This window comes from Phaethon aethereus, assembly GCF_964289735.1.
Source record: "Phaethon aethereus genome assembly, chromosome: 3".
NCBI lineage: Eukaryota > Metazoa > Chordata > Aves > Phaethontiformes > Phaethontidae > Phaethon > Phaethon aethereus.
Window position 1 is genome coordinate 1,759,372 of NC_138576.1, and position 15,744 is coordinate 1,775,115.

The window sequence follows — 15,744 nt, forward strand, 5'->3', positions numbered from 1 at the left end:
CCACATCACACTTTACTGATACATAAAGAAATGAGCTGCCCAGTACTGGGTAACCATCTGGGATATTTAAGCAGTGGATCGTGCACACATACTGCTTCTATTGCATTATTAAACACTCTATGTTATACTACACCCATACCAAGTCTCTAAACCTGGACCTTATACAGGTACCATTAGTGCTCATCCTCCTCAGATTTAGCCCCTATTTCATTTAATTTCAGCTAAGATTTAATCTGACATCAGCCTCAAACTCTAACAAAGCTGGAATTACTGCAATCAGAATCAGTAAAGCTGGAAAGGATGGAGATCAAATAATGTCCTAATGCGAGAGTTTTCCACAGTCATGGAAGAAGTTTGCAAGACTTAGAATAGACAGTTGATCGGTGCAATTATTTTTTCACTCTTATGCATTCATGGAATTTTTTTAAATGGGCTGTAAAAGTTTTTTTAAAACACAGGGGTGAAGAAACACCTCTGGAAGTAGGAAGCGTCTACCCACAATGCTGTGGCCCTACCACGCACCCAGGCTGGGTAACCCAGCACCAGCAGGACGTGGCTTCCTTGTCATGCAGCCGAGCGCCCGCTGCCCACCAGCCCTTTGCTTCCTGCACTGAAACAACAAAGTGAAAACACCAACATCATTTCCCCTAAAGTTTTTACCGAACTTTTCACCCAACTTGTCCCTCTTTTAATAAAAGAAAACTAAGTGTGGTCCCCACGCGCCAACCTGAGGCTGAGCCACCACTTTTATTCCCTGGTTTGCCGGGCTGTCCCCTTCTGAGAAGCAGCCCACGCCACGGCAGAGAGCCCATACCCCTCCAACGGAAAGAGGAAGGCGGGACAGGGGCACGCCGGGCCCTCTGGGGACGTCGGTCCAAGCCGGCCGCCCGGGGGTCCCCCACGGGGGACACTGACACCCAGCGCCCGACAAGGCCCAAGTGGGGCCTGGCGCCGCGCCCCACCGCTGAAGCGCTGGCCTTGGTGACCGCTGGCGGAGGGACGGTCGCCGGCGCCGAGCCACAGCCCCCCCTCGGCTGCTGGGAAAAGGGCCAGCTCCTGGCACAGCCCCCCCCCGGGACCCGGGGCGGGCGCCGGGGCCGCCGGCCGGGGGAAGGCGGGAGGCGCTGCCCACCCGCCGCAGCCGCTCCAAGCTGGCGCCGCGCTCGGCCGCAGGGCCGCTGAGGGGAGGCGGGAGGCGGGGCCTCGCCCGCGGCCCGTCGCTATTCGCCGCCGCGCGGCACCACCTCCCGTCATTGGTGCCTTCCGGCTCGCCTGCCGCTCGCCGATTGGCGACGTTTCCCCCCTCCTGCTCTCCCCTCCCCACGCCTTCCCCCGGCTCGCGGACGGGGGCGCGAACGTGCCGGGCGGGCTGTTCCCTGGCCGGGGGGCGCGCGCGGCCGCCACGTGGGGAACTGCACGTAGTCATGGGCGGGCGGGGCGGCGGGGGCACGCGCCGTTCCCGCCAGCGCCGGGGGCGGGAGGGACGTCAGTGAGGGAGAGGAGAGAGAGGGAGGGGCGGGCGGCTGCGGGGGGCGACCGCGAGGGGAGATGAGGGGTGGCTGTGAGGGGCAGCCATGTGGAGAGATGGAGGGGCGGCCGTGAGAGCTGAGGCGCGATGGCCATGGGGTGTAAGGAGCCGCTGTGGAGGCAGATGAGGGAAGATGGAAGGGTGGCCATGGGGAGAGGGAGGGGCGGCCCTGAGGGGTGGCCGTGGGGATATGAGGGGTGGCCATTCAGTGTGAGGGGCCACCCTGGGGGAAGATGAGGAGCGGCCATAAGGGATGGCTGTGGGGAGTGAGAGGCAGCTGTGGGGAGGTGAGGGGCAGCCATGGCTGCTTGCGAGGCAGGGAGAAGGTGACAGGCACTGCCTCGCTCTGAGGAACAGGGATGAGGTGCCCCTGACACCACCCACCAGCTCCTTCCCCCAGAGCAGCTGGCGCCCCTCAGCCATGGGGGTCCTGCCCATTGCCCACCCCACTCCTTGACCCCAGCTGCCACCTCCTGACCCCCAGGCCCGGAGGGGTGGCAGGCCATGGCACTGGGCCGAGCGGCTGCCCATGGAGGCCTCTGCCAAAGCCAGTGGGGTGTGCGGTGCCCTCCCGGCGCGGCGGCTTTGCGATGCCTCCGCTCGTGTGTTGCAGCAGCACGTCTCCGCAGAGCAAGTTGCCGCCTGACGTGCGTGAGAGCGCGGAGCGAGGGATTTCGTAGGCACCTGCCCGTCATCTGCATAGGTAATAACTCACTTTTCATTTTAGCAGGTATTGAGGTGACTTGGAAATCCAAGTCTGAGGAGCTTGGGAGGAAATTTAGGAGCATTGCTGGAAGTAGAAGATTCTGGCTTCTGTTTGGGTGCTTTGGAGAAGGTACCTTATTTTCACTGGACAAAAAAAATACATGTATGTTGTTGAGAAATACTAGAGGCCTCATACAGACAAGGCAGGTTTCATTTTTCATATGACCAGTGGATGATAACACATTCCTGTCCCGACAATTTAGCTCAGACAACCGTAGTAAAATCCCGGCTGTGTTGTGTATATTAATTGGTGGTAAAAATACACGTTTTCTTTAAGCTGGCAATAGGCCCGGCATTTGTCTGCGCTAGCTGAGACACATTAAAACAAATCTCCTTGCCTGTACTGAGGTTTTAAAGGTGGTTGACTGAACGGGCTGGTAGTGAGTGGCCCTTTGACAGAGGGAAGGGATATTGTGCTTTTCATCCCGCGGCGTATGAATCGGTGTTCGGTATTTGGGGGGTCCCAACTAAAGCCTGCAGTTTGTTTGGCCGCTGGGTTTGTACGTCAGCTTTGCCCTAACACGCTATAAAGGGACAAGCAGCAAAAGTGGGAATTTTTATCATGGGGAACCCAGAAGCTGAGGCCGAGTTTGGAAGTTCAGCGCCCGAAACTGAAATAAACCCCAAAAAGAGCATCGCTGGCATGAATTTAATTCTCCTTTACTGCTAAACAGACTGTGTGAGACTGGTGAAGCTGCTCTGGCTGGAAGGAAAAACCTTCGAGGTTTGTGTACGGTCGTGCCGGGGACTGGAGTCGTCGTTGATGTCCCCTCGACGTTAAGAGAAATTAGCGGTAAGAGCCCGTTAAGCACAAACCGAGCAGCTGCGGGAGCTGGGACCCCTCGGGGTGCCTGTGTGTCAGCGGGGAGGGGGTGACAAGGACAACGGGGTGACGGGGAGCCCCGTCCCTCGGGCAGGAGGCTGCCGGGGTGCCCCGACCGACAAAACTTAAAATAGATTTTTAAAAAATTAAGAGCCCAAAAGGCGCGGGCGGGCGGGCAGCCCGCGGCGGGGGCGTGCAGTCGCAGGCAGCCGCAGAGCCAATGCGCAGGAAGGGGCCGAGCATGTGGGGAGGTTGTTTACACCAGCCCGGCCCCGGGAGCTTTAACCCGGCCGGCGGCGCGGCGAGGCGCGGAGCGGGGCTCCACGGGCGCGGTGAGTAGCCGGGGCGGTGGCGGGTGTCCCCCTCCCTGTCCGGCTCTGCCTCTCCTTCCCTCCTTACTCCCCGCCCGGCATTACTGGGAAAAAACCCCAAAGAACCAACCCCAAAATAAATAATAATTAAGAAAACCCCGCGCGCGGGAGCGGAGGTTCCCGCCCGGCCGGGCCGCGCCCCCACCTCGGCCCCGGCTCCTCCCCGCCCCGCCCGGCGGAGCTCCAGCCCGGGGCCGCCGCCTGCGGCAGCCGGCGGGGACGGGGATTTCAAAACAAGCTGCGGCGGGGGAAGGCGGGAGCCGCGCCGGAGGTAAGCGCCGGGCCCGCTCCCGCTCCAGGCCCTCTCCCCCGCCGGGAGACACACCCCACCCCCACCCCCCCGTTTCCCGCCGGGTCCCTGCCGTCCTGCCCGCCGCTTGCACACCTCCGTGTGTCGGTGTCCCCCCCAGCACCGTGCGTGTCCCCCGCCCCACGCACACGTGCCCTGCCCGGTGCCGCCCTCCACGGCAGGCCCGGACACACGCCTCCTCCTCCCCTGCCTCTGGCCCTGCCATCTTCCCCATGTGCCCTGCAAGCCAGCCCGCCCTGCCACGGGTCCTGCACATGCATGTACATGCATGTAACATGCACATGCACGCATGCCATGCATGCCCTGTCTCCTGCTGCATGCTCCCCCGGGTGCACGAGGACTTCGAGTCCTGCTCCGCCAGCACCGCTCCCAGAAAGCAGCAAACTCCCACCCTTTCCTTCCTGGTTGCCCTCGCCGCTGGCACGCACCGGCCCGCCGATGCCTGGGGAAGTCGCTCTGCCTGCGCCGGTATTCCTGCCTAGGCCAGAAAATGAATTTTTAGGAAGGTGGGCATCCTCCAAAAGTGTTTTCCTCTGGAATCACCCAGCAGTGGTGAATGCTGGTGTGGCTGAAATCGCAGGGTGAGGGTCAGGGTGCTGCCAGCGGGGATATGGTGCAGCCCCGTGGTGACACGTCTGCATGCAGAACCCAAGCAGCATGCTGGGATTAGGAGGAAACTCTTTGGGAAAGCGCCTGTTTTGTATTATTCTTCATCAGGGTTAGGTCGCGGGTATGTTTGGCTCTGTCAGTAGATCCTTGTCACTTCTTTTTCCTTTTTTTTTTAAAAAAAAATGAAGGCCCAAACTTTGCTAACCGCTCTGTGTGGATATCTTGTTTCCCTCTCGTGTGTGCCAATGGGCACGGGGCCGGAGTGCAGTTTGTAAAAGGCTCTGGGACATTTTGGGATGAGAAGGAGCTTTTTGGAAACCATGGGCTGGGAGAGGAGACAAAAAACTGGTATTTATTATCAGTTAATGCAGTGTTTAGGGTCTCTCGCAGGGTGGACTTTGTGGTCTGGGTTGCTGATCCGTGTCATGGTGGTCTGTGGCAGGAGTTAGGCTGGATTTGAGGGAACCTACCAGCGTTTATTTCCAAAAAAAAGCAGGAAAAAATGGGGTGTGCTGTAATTGCATGTTCTCTGGGGAGGGGATTTGTGTCCTGGTTTGTGCAGGAGCTGCCTTTCTCCCGGCAAACCCCAGACAAACAGCAACTGGGCTGAGTGCTGGGGCACCCTCTCCGCTTTGCTGCGGCCCTCAGACCTTCCCCATTTGCTAAACGAAGCGTTCCTCATTTGCCAAACAAGGCGCCTGCTTTCCCAAACCTCCACCCGGGCTTCGCTTTGCCGGCAGCAGCGGCAGCGCCGGTAGGCACAAGGGCTGACGTTTTTCCCCAGCGAGAGCTGGAAAAACGCCGTCCAAAATACACGCCCGGCATTGAAGCAAGAAATAATTTGGGATCTGTGCCGGCTCTGACCCCTGCGGCGCGTGATTGCTAACAGCTGGGAGGGCTCGCGGCGGCAGCGTGGCCTCCCAGCTCCGCCTGCACCGCTGACGCCCTCCCAGCCCCTTGCTCCTCTTCTTGCTTTGTGTTTAGGGGCACGGGGTGGGGGGAAAGGATTTTTTGGCATTGGCGTGTCACCCTTGGCTATGGGCTGAGCGCTGAAATGGGATCTGGCATTCAAAGGTCTGCTGGAAGCAGATGTGGCTCTGAAAACTGGCTTTTGGGAGGGTTTTCCTTCCCCCGGTTGCAAGCGCGCCTCTCTCCTCCTTCCCTGCTTCCCCCCCGCCCCGGAGAGGAGGGGGAAGGAAAGGGAAGGCTAAATGAAACCCCGAAGGAAATGAGAAGCAGCCTCCCACCTTCAGCACTGCCCTCCCCGCACCTGGCCGCCGGCCAAGCGCTGACTTGGAACCGGCGTGCGCCGACCGTCGGGGGAGGCGGTGGAGATTCGGCATCGTTCTCTACGTGGTGGCAGCACTGACGTTGCCACACCGACTCCCTGAGTCCTTGAAGGAGCAGTTCCCAAACCCCGGTGCCCGGGATATCTGAGAGCGAGGTTTTAAGGCGATGCAGGAGGAAACGTGGTCTGGTGGTTAATTCCTGTGGTGAGGTAGAGGGGCTTTGCCACAGCTTCACTCTGGGATTTGAGGCAAACCACTGTGTCTCCCTCCCACCAGCCCTTTCGGTCTCCTTTTTAGATGAGAAAGTCCCATGTGGGTATATAGGAGATTTGGGAGCAGAGCTGCTTGGCCAGGTCACTTCTGTTCATCAGAAAACATGCTGCACCGTGGAAAAAAGACATTATCAGACAGAGTGGGCTCCAGAACGTCCCCCAGTGATGCCCATGTGCTGCAAAGTCCGAGGTGTTCCTCGGGCAGGGCGAGATAGGAGGGAAACCCGGGGAGTGGCTCCGCTTAGCCAGCCACCGCGGCCTCTTTGATCGTGCTCCGGAGGGAAGGCGGCGACGGCAGTGAAGTCCCCGTGTGCTGTGGGACAGGCAGCCCTGGCACGCGGTGCTCTCCCCGGCACTATCCATTTTGCACCCTATCCTGTGCTTCCTGCTCTGTTCGTTATGGCTCCTAAATAGCTATTAATTTTCTGCTCGGGCACAGCCAGATTTTGGGGGAGGACAAAGCCAGCCGAATGCGTCCAGTTATTCATAAAACCGCTTGTAAATCTTGGGTGTCCTTTGAAGCGGGACGTGGTTTGGAGTAACCCTTCCCGGGATGGTCGGAGGTTGAGAGGAGCAGCAAGCTCCCCTTCCCTTCCTCAGAAAACTTTTCTCATCCGAGATAGTGTCCAAGACAGCGCTGCGTAAAACAGATTTAAAAAAAAAAAAAGCCGTTAAAATGCCACTGTTTTGTGACGGGGAACTGAGCATCTCTTGCAGCGACCCTGTGCGAGCAGGGGAGTGTCAGGGCACAAGCGCCCGGCTGCTCAGGGTTAATTCTCTCTCTTGCACAAGCAGCAGGTCCTCGTACTTGGACTCTCCGTGGCCCAGGTTACTCTGCAACCCAGACACCCAGCAAACACGCGCAGGCCCCGGCTACCCGGATGATGCTCGCTGGCAAGCCCAGTCAGGCTGGCAAAGGTGACAGGTTTCTTGGCGGTGCAAAAGCACGTGGCTTTTTCAGTGCATCCTGAGACACAGGGCTGCACCAAGCCTCTTGCCTCCTCTCCTTGCTCCCAAACCCCAGGCTCTGTCACCCCCCGGCCTCGCCACGGTGTGCATCCTCGCTTTCCGCGCTCCTCTGAGAGGGTGTTGCAGCAGAGGAGGCTTTGGGAGGAGGATGGGGTGGAGGAGGAGAGCGAGCGCTGCTGGAGCTGTCAGATTCATCGGAGCTGGGTGCATCATCTGTCCCCGTGCCTGAGTGTCCCTTGCTTATAAGGCAACCTGTAAACCCTTGTTTCTTTTAAAACAGCAGTAAAATCTATAAACCCAAGCAAATAAGCCAGGCAAGCTGCTCTCTGGGTAGGCTTGCTAGCAGAGGCACACCAACACCAGGAAAACTTACGTCAGAGGAGAAGGAAGCTCTTTGAGGGGCAAAAATAGGTTGAAGAGAGTTACAGAGAAACAGCTTAGGATAAAAATTCTCCAAATTCTTCCTTTTCTAAGAAAGCAGGGCAGGAGGATGCTCCTGTTTTGCTACCAGACCCCCCTTGGGAGTGCTGAGCACAAGCTGTGATCTTGGAGAAACCTCTCCCAAAAGCATGAGAGGTCCCAAAAAGGGGAGTATCGGGGTGCAGGCTGAGAAGGGGTTCTGGCTTTCGCTGCCGGAGAGCTTTCCTCCTCTGACAGGACGCGGGCAGAGGAGTTGCAGGACTGCACTGGGCACGGGCTCAAGTCTAGAGGTCGAGGTTGAAGAGCATCGACAGCAGGTTTCAGCATGATGGGTGGGAGTAGCTGTGATGGCCTGGGGAACGTGTGCCAGTGACAGCTTGAGAGGGGGCTGTGGGCTCCAAGGGCTGTCCTGACTGCATCCGTGGGGCTTCCTTTGGGCTGGCTCATCCCTTTTTTTTTTCCAGAGGGGTTTAGAAATGACCATAAAAGCAGGAGCTGCAGGGTGGGGGGAGCTCAGGCACACCACTGTCCCCACATCCCCAAGGGGTCTTGGTGCCTGGGGATGCTGGAGTGGTGGCGAGCTGCTTTCTCGACACCAGCTGAAAGTCATGGTCCCGCACTGAAGGTAACATCCCTGTGTCTTTCTCTTCCGCAGCGTGTCCGAGATGGCGAGCGTGCTGTCCAGGCGCCTGGGGAAGCGCTCCCTGCTAGGCACCCGTGTCTCTGCCCCCAGCGCCTTGGCTGAGGGGGTGCTGGTGGCCACCCAGATCCCTGGCTTGCAGACCGACCTTGGCCGGGTGTCTGCCCACGTGGTGCCACGAGAGGAAGGATCCTGCGCGCTGGCAGCAGGGGAAAGCAGCCAGGCACCCAGGTTTCCCAGCCCCGGCCGCCGGCAGCTCCACGCCGGGCAGCAAGTACGTAAGGAGGCTCTTGGTGTCCTTGGCTGGTGGGTTGCGCTCCAGTGGGGGAGAAAACTCTCCCAATGTAAGGTGCAGTGGGGATCTGTAATTACTGAGGGTCATTAGTGGCTGTTGGTGTTTAGTGCACTTGGCCCTGGCCGTGCCTGATGGATTTGGACTGTACCAGCTCAAGCGGAGATCCATCCCCTCCAGGAGATGTCTCCAATCTTAGCCAAAAGTGGGTCTCCAGAGAAGATGATGAGAAGACCTGACACTTCCCTCCAGTGTTCCTTGACTGTCTGCAGCTGAAGGAGGTGGTTTCTCCACATCTAGTGGCTCCCAGTGGACTTTTTCTTCCATGAACTTGTCCTCTCTCCCCATAATGCACGTTAGCACCTGAAGGCAAGTGGCAGGGAGCCCCCCAGCTTAGCCACGGTGGCGATGAGCCTCATGGCTTAGGCCTTGGAGCTCAGTCTGCAGCAGCTTTTTGCTGCAGGGTTGAGGGTCGAGGGTGTGGACATAAGTGGTGAAGAAGCTCTTAGAGAAGAGTAAGGTGTGATGGCTTGTCCAGAAGGGACATCTAGTCCTGCTGGACCCTGCCATTTCTTGTGCCCTGAGCTCCTGATGCTTAGGAGGGCTGTGCCTTGGCCAGGATGCTGCCAGGGGCGAGGAACAGCCCTCGTTCTCGATCCCACCAGAATGGTTCCCATTAATGCCCGGCTAAGGAGTACTGTCTGAGGGGAGCCGTGAGCTGCTGACATAGAACTTGTTTCTTGGCTGCTACCTGCAGAACTGTAAAACCTTTTCTGGGCAAAGCTTGTGAAATAGAGTGTAAATAAGGTCTCTGTTCGGTTTTCTGGCTGCTCCTGCCCTGTGTTTATTAACCATGGGACAGTGAGAGTTGTTTTCTCCTACGTGCTCTGCCATGGCGGATTTTGCTTGCTTGCTTTGCTGCTGCCAATGGCATAAAAGTAGTGATGGGGTGCCTTCACCTCCCAGCAACTGCTGGGACCTATGCCGCTGGCTGTGCAAAGCCGAAGGATACGTTGGCTCCTCGTGCCATGCGTGGTCTTCTGGGGGACAGCCCATGTGGTTCACGGGGAAGACTTGCTCCTTGTTTTCAGAAAATGGGGTCAGTTTGCTCTGTGTCCCCATCCCTGCACTGATCCCCTTAGCCCTGGTGGTGCTGTGGGTGGCTTTTTCCACCGCGGTGTTGCTGCTGGAGGTCCCACCTGAGATGGTCTTGCAGGTTTCTCCCTGGTCAGGGTATTGGCGCGCATGTCCATCCTGTATCGGCTTCTTGGTGTGGCACCTGTGGTGCTTCCATAAAGAGATGTTCCTGTTCCTATAAATAGCTGGAGACACACGTAGCGTCTTTTGACACAGATACATTTCCATTAACAGAAATAGGCTCATGGGTGGTAGTGGTGGAAAACTGCCCATCAGAAGGAGTTTGGGACTCAGTGAAGGAGGAGGTGAGGTTTGCATATCTCCTTCCCCTGCTCAAAGGAGCTGGGACTGGAGGAAACAAGGTTTTGGATCCTTTGGATCCCTTCAGGACCACTTCTCCTGGGAAACCACCATTACCCCGCTGCCCTCTAGCTTTTAATCCTTTTATCTATGTACTTTGCCAGGGTGTGTAATAATTGTGGGAGTCCTTGCAGTAGGATGGTGTGAGAACAAAGCCAAAGCAGACATTTTCATCAGAGCAAAATCCACCCAAAGTCACGACACTCAGAGAGGTGGCTGATACAGGCTCAGAAAATCCCTCAACTTGGGATTGCCAGAGTCAGGGAGCGTGTGTCCGGGAAGAGCAGTTCTCTTGGTGGTGGGGTTGGGATGAACCCTGTCCACCCCTTTGGTTTGCTGTGACAGCAGTCTGAAGTCCAAGCCCTTCAGGACAGGCTATGCCTTCGTTCTAAAGCCCTCTGTGGCCCCCTCTGCTGTGGGAGGAGGAGGAGGGGGGATCCTACGGCAGGCGAAGGCTTGCTTGTGCTGCGGCAGGACATCCCCCGGGAGCAGCGGGGCGGTGGGTGGCACCCACAAACCGCCCCTCATGCCATTTTCAGGTCCTGGTCACTTACAATGGGCAGGAGTGCGCTGGCCTCGTGGAGCAGCACAACCCGCTGAGCGACAAGGTGAAGGTGCTGCTGCCGGAGCAGGGTTTGCAGGCGTGCTGGAGGGCACAGGATGTGCGTCCAGCTGTGCTCCAGCCTACCTCCCTGCCTGCAGCCGTCGGTCCTGGCCCTGCCGAAGTGCTGCAGAGATCCGTATCCAGCAATATCGATGTACCCAAGAGGTTTGTGCCTTTGGCTGGGGGTGTCCCACTCAGGTGGGAGAGGGGCTCTCGGCGTCTCTGGCAGCACCCGCGCTTGGTTCTACACCAATGGAGAAGAGCGGTGATGCTGGGGATATATCCGGCTTACTAGCACAGGATTATCCAGAGGATGGTTAAATTTAGGATTAAGGGGATTTTTTTTTTTTTCCTACAAATAGGGAGAAAATATCCTTCCCAGTGATTTAAAAATGACTCAAAGTTTATGGCAGGAGGTGGTAGGTGGGGAGCCTGCACTGCTGCTGCAGGTTGTGCTGCCCTTTGGGTGCCCAGTGACTCCCCGGGTTGTACCCGGGCTGTTTCTCTGCTTTTTCCTCCGTGTGTTTCACATCTCTCCCCTCACGGTGCAGGAAAGCCGACGCTGCTGTGGAGATGGACGAGATGGTGGCAGCCATGGTGCTGACGAGCCTTTCCTGCAGCCCCATAGTACAGAGCCCTCCCACCGGTGAGAGCGGCATCCCCTGTGAGTATGCATTTAAAATATTCATATATATTTGTTAAACGACAGCTGAAACAAAAGGAGATTTGGAGAAATGTGCTGTGCCCTTTGGATTTCAGCGCCAGGGCTCTTGCTCGCTGCAGAGGTGCTTTGCTGGGTGCCAAATAGCTGCCAGGACAGGGACCATGCTGGGCTGGAGGTGGCCGGGGAGCAGCACCAGCGTCATGGTGGAGCCCATGGGTGCCATTGCTGCTTGGGGCCGAGCAAGCTGGGACGCTCCTGGCAGTGCAGTGGGGGTAACCCTGCGCTCTGCAGTCATCCCGGGGGGCCGGGGAGCCCCGTGCAGGAGTCCCGGGCCGGGGAGCACCGCCTGGTCACTCCTTTTTTTAGAGGCAGTTTCATTCCCGAGGAGTCAAATGCAGGCGGAGGGATAAAAATAGCCACCCGGAGCCGTGGGAAATGTGTGTGTCCCGGTGCTGGCTGCTTGCCGTGTGCCGGCTGTGCCCACAGGATTGCACTGATGCCAAGGAGGATGGGGAGGGGGAAAAAAGGGATAAGTGACCAATAATTGGGAGCTGGCACTGAGCTAAGGTGCAAAGGCTTCACCTTGCCAAGTGTTTTTTTTTTTAAATAAATAAAGAGAGGCAAACTGTTGTTGTGGGTTATCCAACCTCAGGGCTGGTCTCTGCCCTGGGGGTCCAGTTGGCCCTGAGCTGGCAGTGGCAGCACATGTCCCTTCCCCGCAGCCTCACGGGTGGCGTGCGATCCCTGGAAGGAGAGCGGCGATGTCTCGGACAGCGGCAGCAGCACCACCAGTGGGCACTGGAGCGGGGGCAGCGACATCTCCACCCCTTCGCCTCCTCACCCCGCAGGCAGCCCTAAGTACTCCAGCGAGGCCCTGAGCTCCCCCCAGGCGGATGATGGCTTTGACACTGACTCCGACCCCTTTCTCCTCGATGAACCTGCGCCACGCAAGAGAAAGGTATTGCTGCCGTGCAGCAGGGGGTCCCAGCACTGGCGGGGTGGTTTGAGCTGAGCCGGCATCCCGTGGAGGGGACGCTGCCACCGGGCAAGGGGTAACACGAGCCATATCTCTGCCAGAACTCTGTGAAAGTGATGTACAAGTGTCTGTGGCCAAGCTGCGGCAAAGTCCTGCGCTCCATCGTCGGCATCAAGCGGCACGTCAAGACCCAGCACCTCGGGTAAGGTGAAGATTTTACCTCCTCAATCCCTGCCCTAACCACCAAATCCACGTGCCCCCGCTACTGCTGCTGCGTAATTCCTGCAGCAAATATCCACAGTATCAGAGATAACTGGCCTCTGTGCACTGAGCTTGGCAGTTCTCAGCCAAGCAGTCCATGTCACGAAAGCCACTGTTTTATGTCCCCCGCCTTCAGGGAGCCCAGGGCTTCCCGGGAGGCACAGGAGCCCCATTTGGGCTTCGGGACTGCCCAGCTCAGCTGTGCATTTTGCACTGAGGGGAGTTCAGGTTACATGTGAGCCCTGGGCTCCTGGGCAGAGGCAAAAAAGCACCAGCCCAGCTGGGTTTCACAAGGGCTGGCAGCCTGAAAGGCATGCCTGCTGCTGCAGCGGCGGCTGGCTCCAGCTCAGCCGTCGGCACCGGCATGGGCACCCACATGCCAGCCCAGCAGTGGCCGCTCTTTTGGCAGCTTGCTTTGCTTTGTCGTTATCTCCTGTGAATTCCCCCCAAAATACAAAGTGGTGAGGGTATGGGTGTGGGGATCAGCTTTGCTGTGCTCGCCTCCTGTGGCCCCATTGCACTTCTCACCCCAACCTCAGTTTTCTTGTGCTTTTGTCCACGTTTTCTGGTATCTGTTTTTATCCTCCTCCCTTGCAAACGTGAATGCTCTGGGAAGGGCGAGGACAGAAGGGCCGTGGTGCAGTGGGTAGTGCTGGACTGCCATCCAGTGCCGGATAAACGCACTGGGAAAAATAACAAAAAAGACTTCAGAGGCTGTTTCCTGCTGGGTGAACCGCAGGGCTTCGTTCGCAGCTGTGCTAAATGAACTTGATTAGCAAGGAGCAGGGGATTTTCAGTGGTGCCCGGTCAACGTGCCAGCATTTTTAAACGCCCTGAAAGAGGTATTGATCTTCCTTGGAAGCGCAGAGTACCGCTGCAGAGGCAGTGGCTGTTGCTGATCGCAGCTGACGTGATGCTTTTGGAGCCTGGGAGCAGAACTGCTCTGCCCAGGAGGGCGAGATCACTCTCCCTGGGGGAAGTTGGGTGCTACTCACCTTGATGGAAACAGGACCGCATTTTCACCGCTATCCCCCTTTTCTCCCTGTCAGGGACGGCGCAGACTCCGACCAGCGGAAGAGGGAGGAGGATTTCTACTACACTGAAGTGCAGGTGAAGGAAGAGCCAGCACCAGAGGTGGCCGTCACCGCCGCCAGCCCCACATCTGTGTCCGCTCCCATCATCATCCAGCAAGCCCTGGCAAAGCCGGAGGCGTTGCTGGTGGAGCAGCAGGCGCTGGAGCCTGCCCTGGCCAGCAGTGCCCTGAGCCAGTCTGCCCCCAGCTCCTTCTGGCACATCCAGGCTGATCACGCCTACCAGGTGAGCTGGTGGCATCTCCCAGGGACGGGTCACCTTCCGAAATCTCGCCGAAGGTCATGATCTGGTTTGCTTCACAAGTCCTCGCTGCAGCAGGGACGTTTTGTTGTCACCCCTGCAGCACGGAGGGGCTTTGGTGCTGGTGAGCCACCGGCTTCGTTAACACCTGAGTAAGGGGCTCGTGTGCTTCTGCCGCAGTCATTCCTGGGCTGGCGGGGAGCTGACAGCCTCTGCTCCCCTGCAATTACCGGGTGCTGGTATGCAACACACCCTTCTGTTGGTAGATAACGTGGGGCTGGAATGCAGCCGCACCGGATCCTGCACGACTCCGCTTGCACGCTCACCAGGGCACAGGCTTTTGAGGCACAGGAAACCTGGGGACCTGGAGCGGTGGCCCTGTGGGCACTCTGGGCCAGTAGCCCTTGTCCCAGGGGGCCGCTTGAGAGCTGAGTGCTATTCTGGAGCTGCAAGCTGGTGCAGGGGCAGGGTATATAGATCCATAAGCTGCATGCATATCTGTTCCCATCCCAGGGAATGGATGCGACATCATCTAAAAGCAGAAAGCCTACGTAAATAGGCACAAAAATATATAGATATAGACCAGGATGGTGCATGTGGCTTGGCATTGCAACCTAAAGCAATTGCAGGAGTGAAGAAGCTGCTGTGCCCCGGCGAAGGGTGACACGGCGCATTTATCGTGCCCCATGTTAGCAGGATCCAGTGCTGGAGGAGTGCTTGCACAGGGATTTCCATCCCACCCCAAGTGCTCCCAGCTTGTGGGTACTCCAGGCTGGTCTTTGCAGGGAGCTGAATGCCTGTGGGGCAGCACATGTGGGAACAGAGGGCCCCCAGGGCTAACGCCGACCCCTCTTTTCCCCCACAGGCATTGCCATCGATCCAAATTCCAGTGTCCCCCCACATCTTCACCAGCATCAGCTGGGCCACTGCCACCTCAACTCTCCCGTCCCTGTCACCGGTGAGTCCTGCATTCGTTTCCCCTTCATCCTTTTGGTGTGCAGGTTGGGCTGGGAGCTAAGGGGACCTCGGCTCTGCATTCTCACTCCCCACTTTAAACGTTGTGGGCTGGGGGCACCTGTGTGTCCCACCCCTGCGTCGCAGCACCCTCGAGACCCCACAGGACAGGGACTGCATCATCCCGCATGCCCTTTGACACCCGATTTCCTGCAGGTGCGGAGCCGGTCGCTCAGCTTCAGCGAACCCCAGCCACCGACGCCAATGCTCAAGTCCCACCTGATCGTCGCCTCGCCACCCAGGGTGTCCATCGGCACCAGGTGAGGGTCCCGCTGGCCAGAGGGGAGCTGAGGTGGAGCCTGTCAGAAAAAGGGGTGCCCTCCTGCATCTCTGCTGCGATGCAGCAGAACGATGCTCGGCTGTGGTTACAGAGCCGTACCCTTAAATACGTGACCAGAGTTTGGCAACAAGTCGATATACGTTACGATTTTCTTTTTTTCTCTTTCCCCTTTTGCAGGAAAGTCCGCGGTGAAGCCAAAAAGTGCCGTAAGGTTTATGGCATCGAGCACCGGGATCAGTGGTGTACGGCCTGCCGGTGGAAAAAAGCCTGCCAGCGCTTCCTGGACTGAGCGCAGCACCGTGGTGCCGCGTCCCTCCCCTGCTCCTGCCCGGGGGGCACTGGAGTCCCTCACTGCTGCAACCAGGGACCTTGGAGGTACCTCCTGCCACCCCAGAAGACGCCTCCAGAGCTGCGTGTAAATTCCTCCTTCTGTATATTGTACATCTGCTGGGTTTTTGCTCTGTTGTTTGTGGGTTTTTTTTTTTAAAAAACTTTTTCCAACTTTTTTTAAACCTAAAGAATATCTCCCTTTGTACAGTAAAAGCTGGGACTGGGAGGGCAGGAAGCTGGTTCCTCAGGCTTCAGGGAAGATTGTAGGTGATCTGAGGACCAAAGAGCTTCCTGCATTTCCCAGATCAGCCCTAAAATCTGTCACAGCGTGGCTGGGGTGAGGCCTTGAGGCAGCTTCCTGTGTCCTTTGACTACCTAGAAAGTGCAAATCCCTTGTATCCTTTGAAGGGGGGGACCGGTAACACCAATAGCTTTAAAAAAGAAACGCTGTTGGGTTGCTGCAAGCAAGGCCGGAGCGGTTCTTGGGGCGACGGTTTC

General features: G+C 57.8%; 1 protein-coding gene across 1 annotated transcript; it reads left to right on the forward strand.

The window, feature by feature from the left end:
- Positions 1-3,336: 3,336 nt before the first annotated feature.
- On the forward strand, positions 3,337-15,302 carry ZNF395 (zinc finger protein 395; the record flags this gene model as incomplete). The annotated part of the gene is given in 11 exon segments (XM_081997236.1): positions 3,337-3,411; positions 3,414-3,448; positions 8,012-8,270; positions 10,325-10,554; positions 10,941-11,053; positions 11,776-12,011; positions 12,131-12,231; positions 13,340-13,607; positions 14,488-14,580; positions 14,793-14,896; positions 15,094-15,302. Coding segments are annotated over 11 exon segments (1,626 nt in total). The 3' UTR covers positions 15,206-15,302.
- Positions 15,303-15,744: the final 442 nt, after the last annotated feature.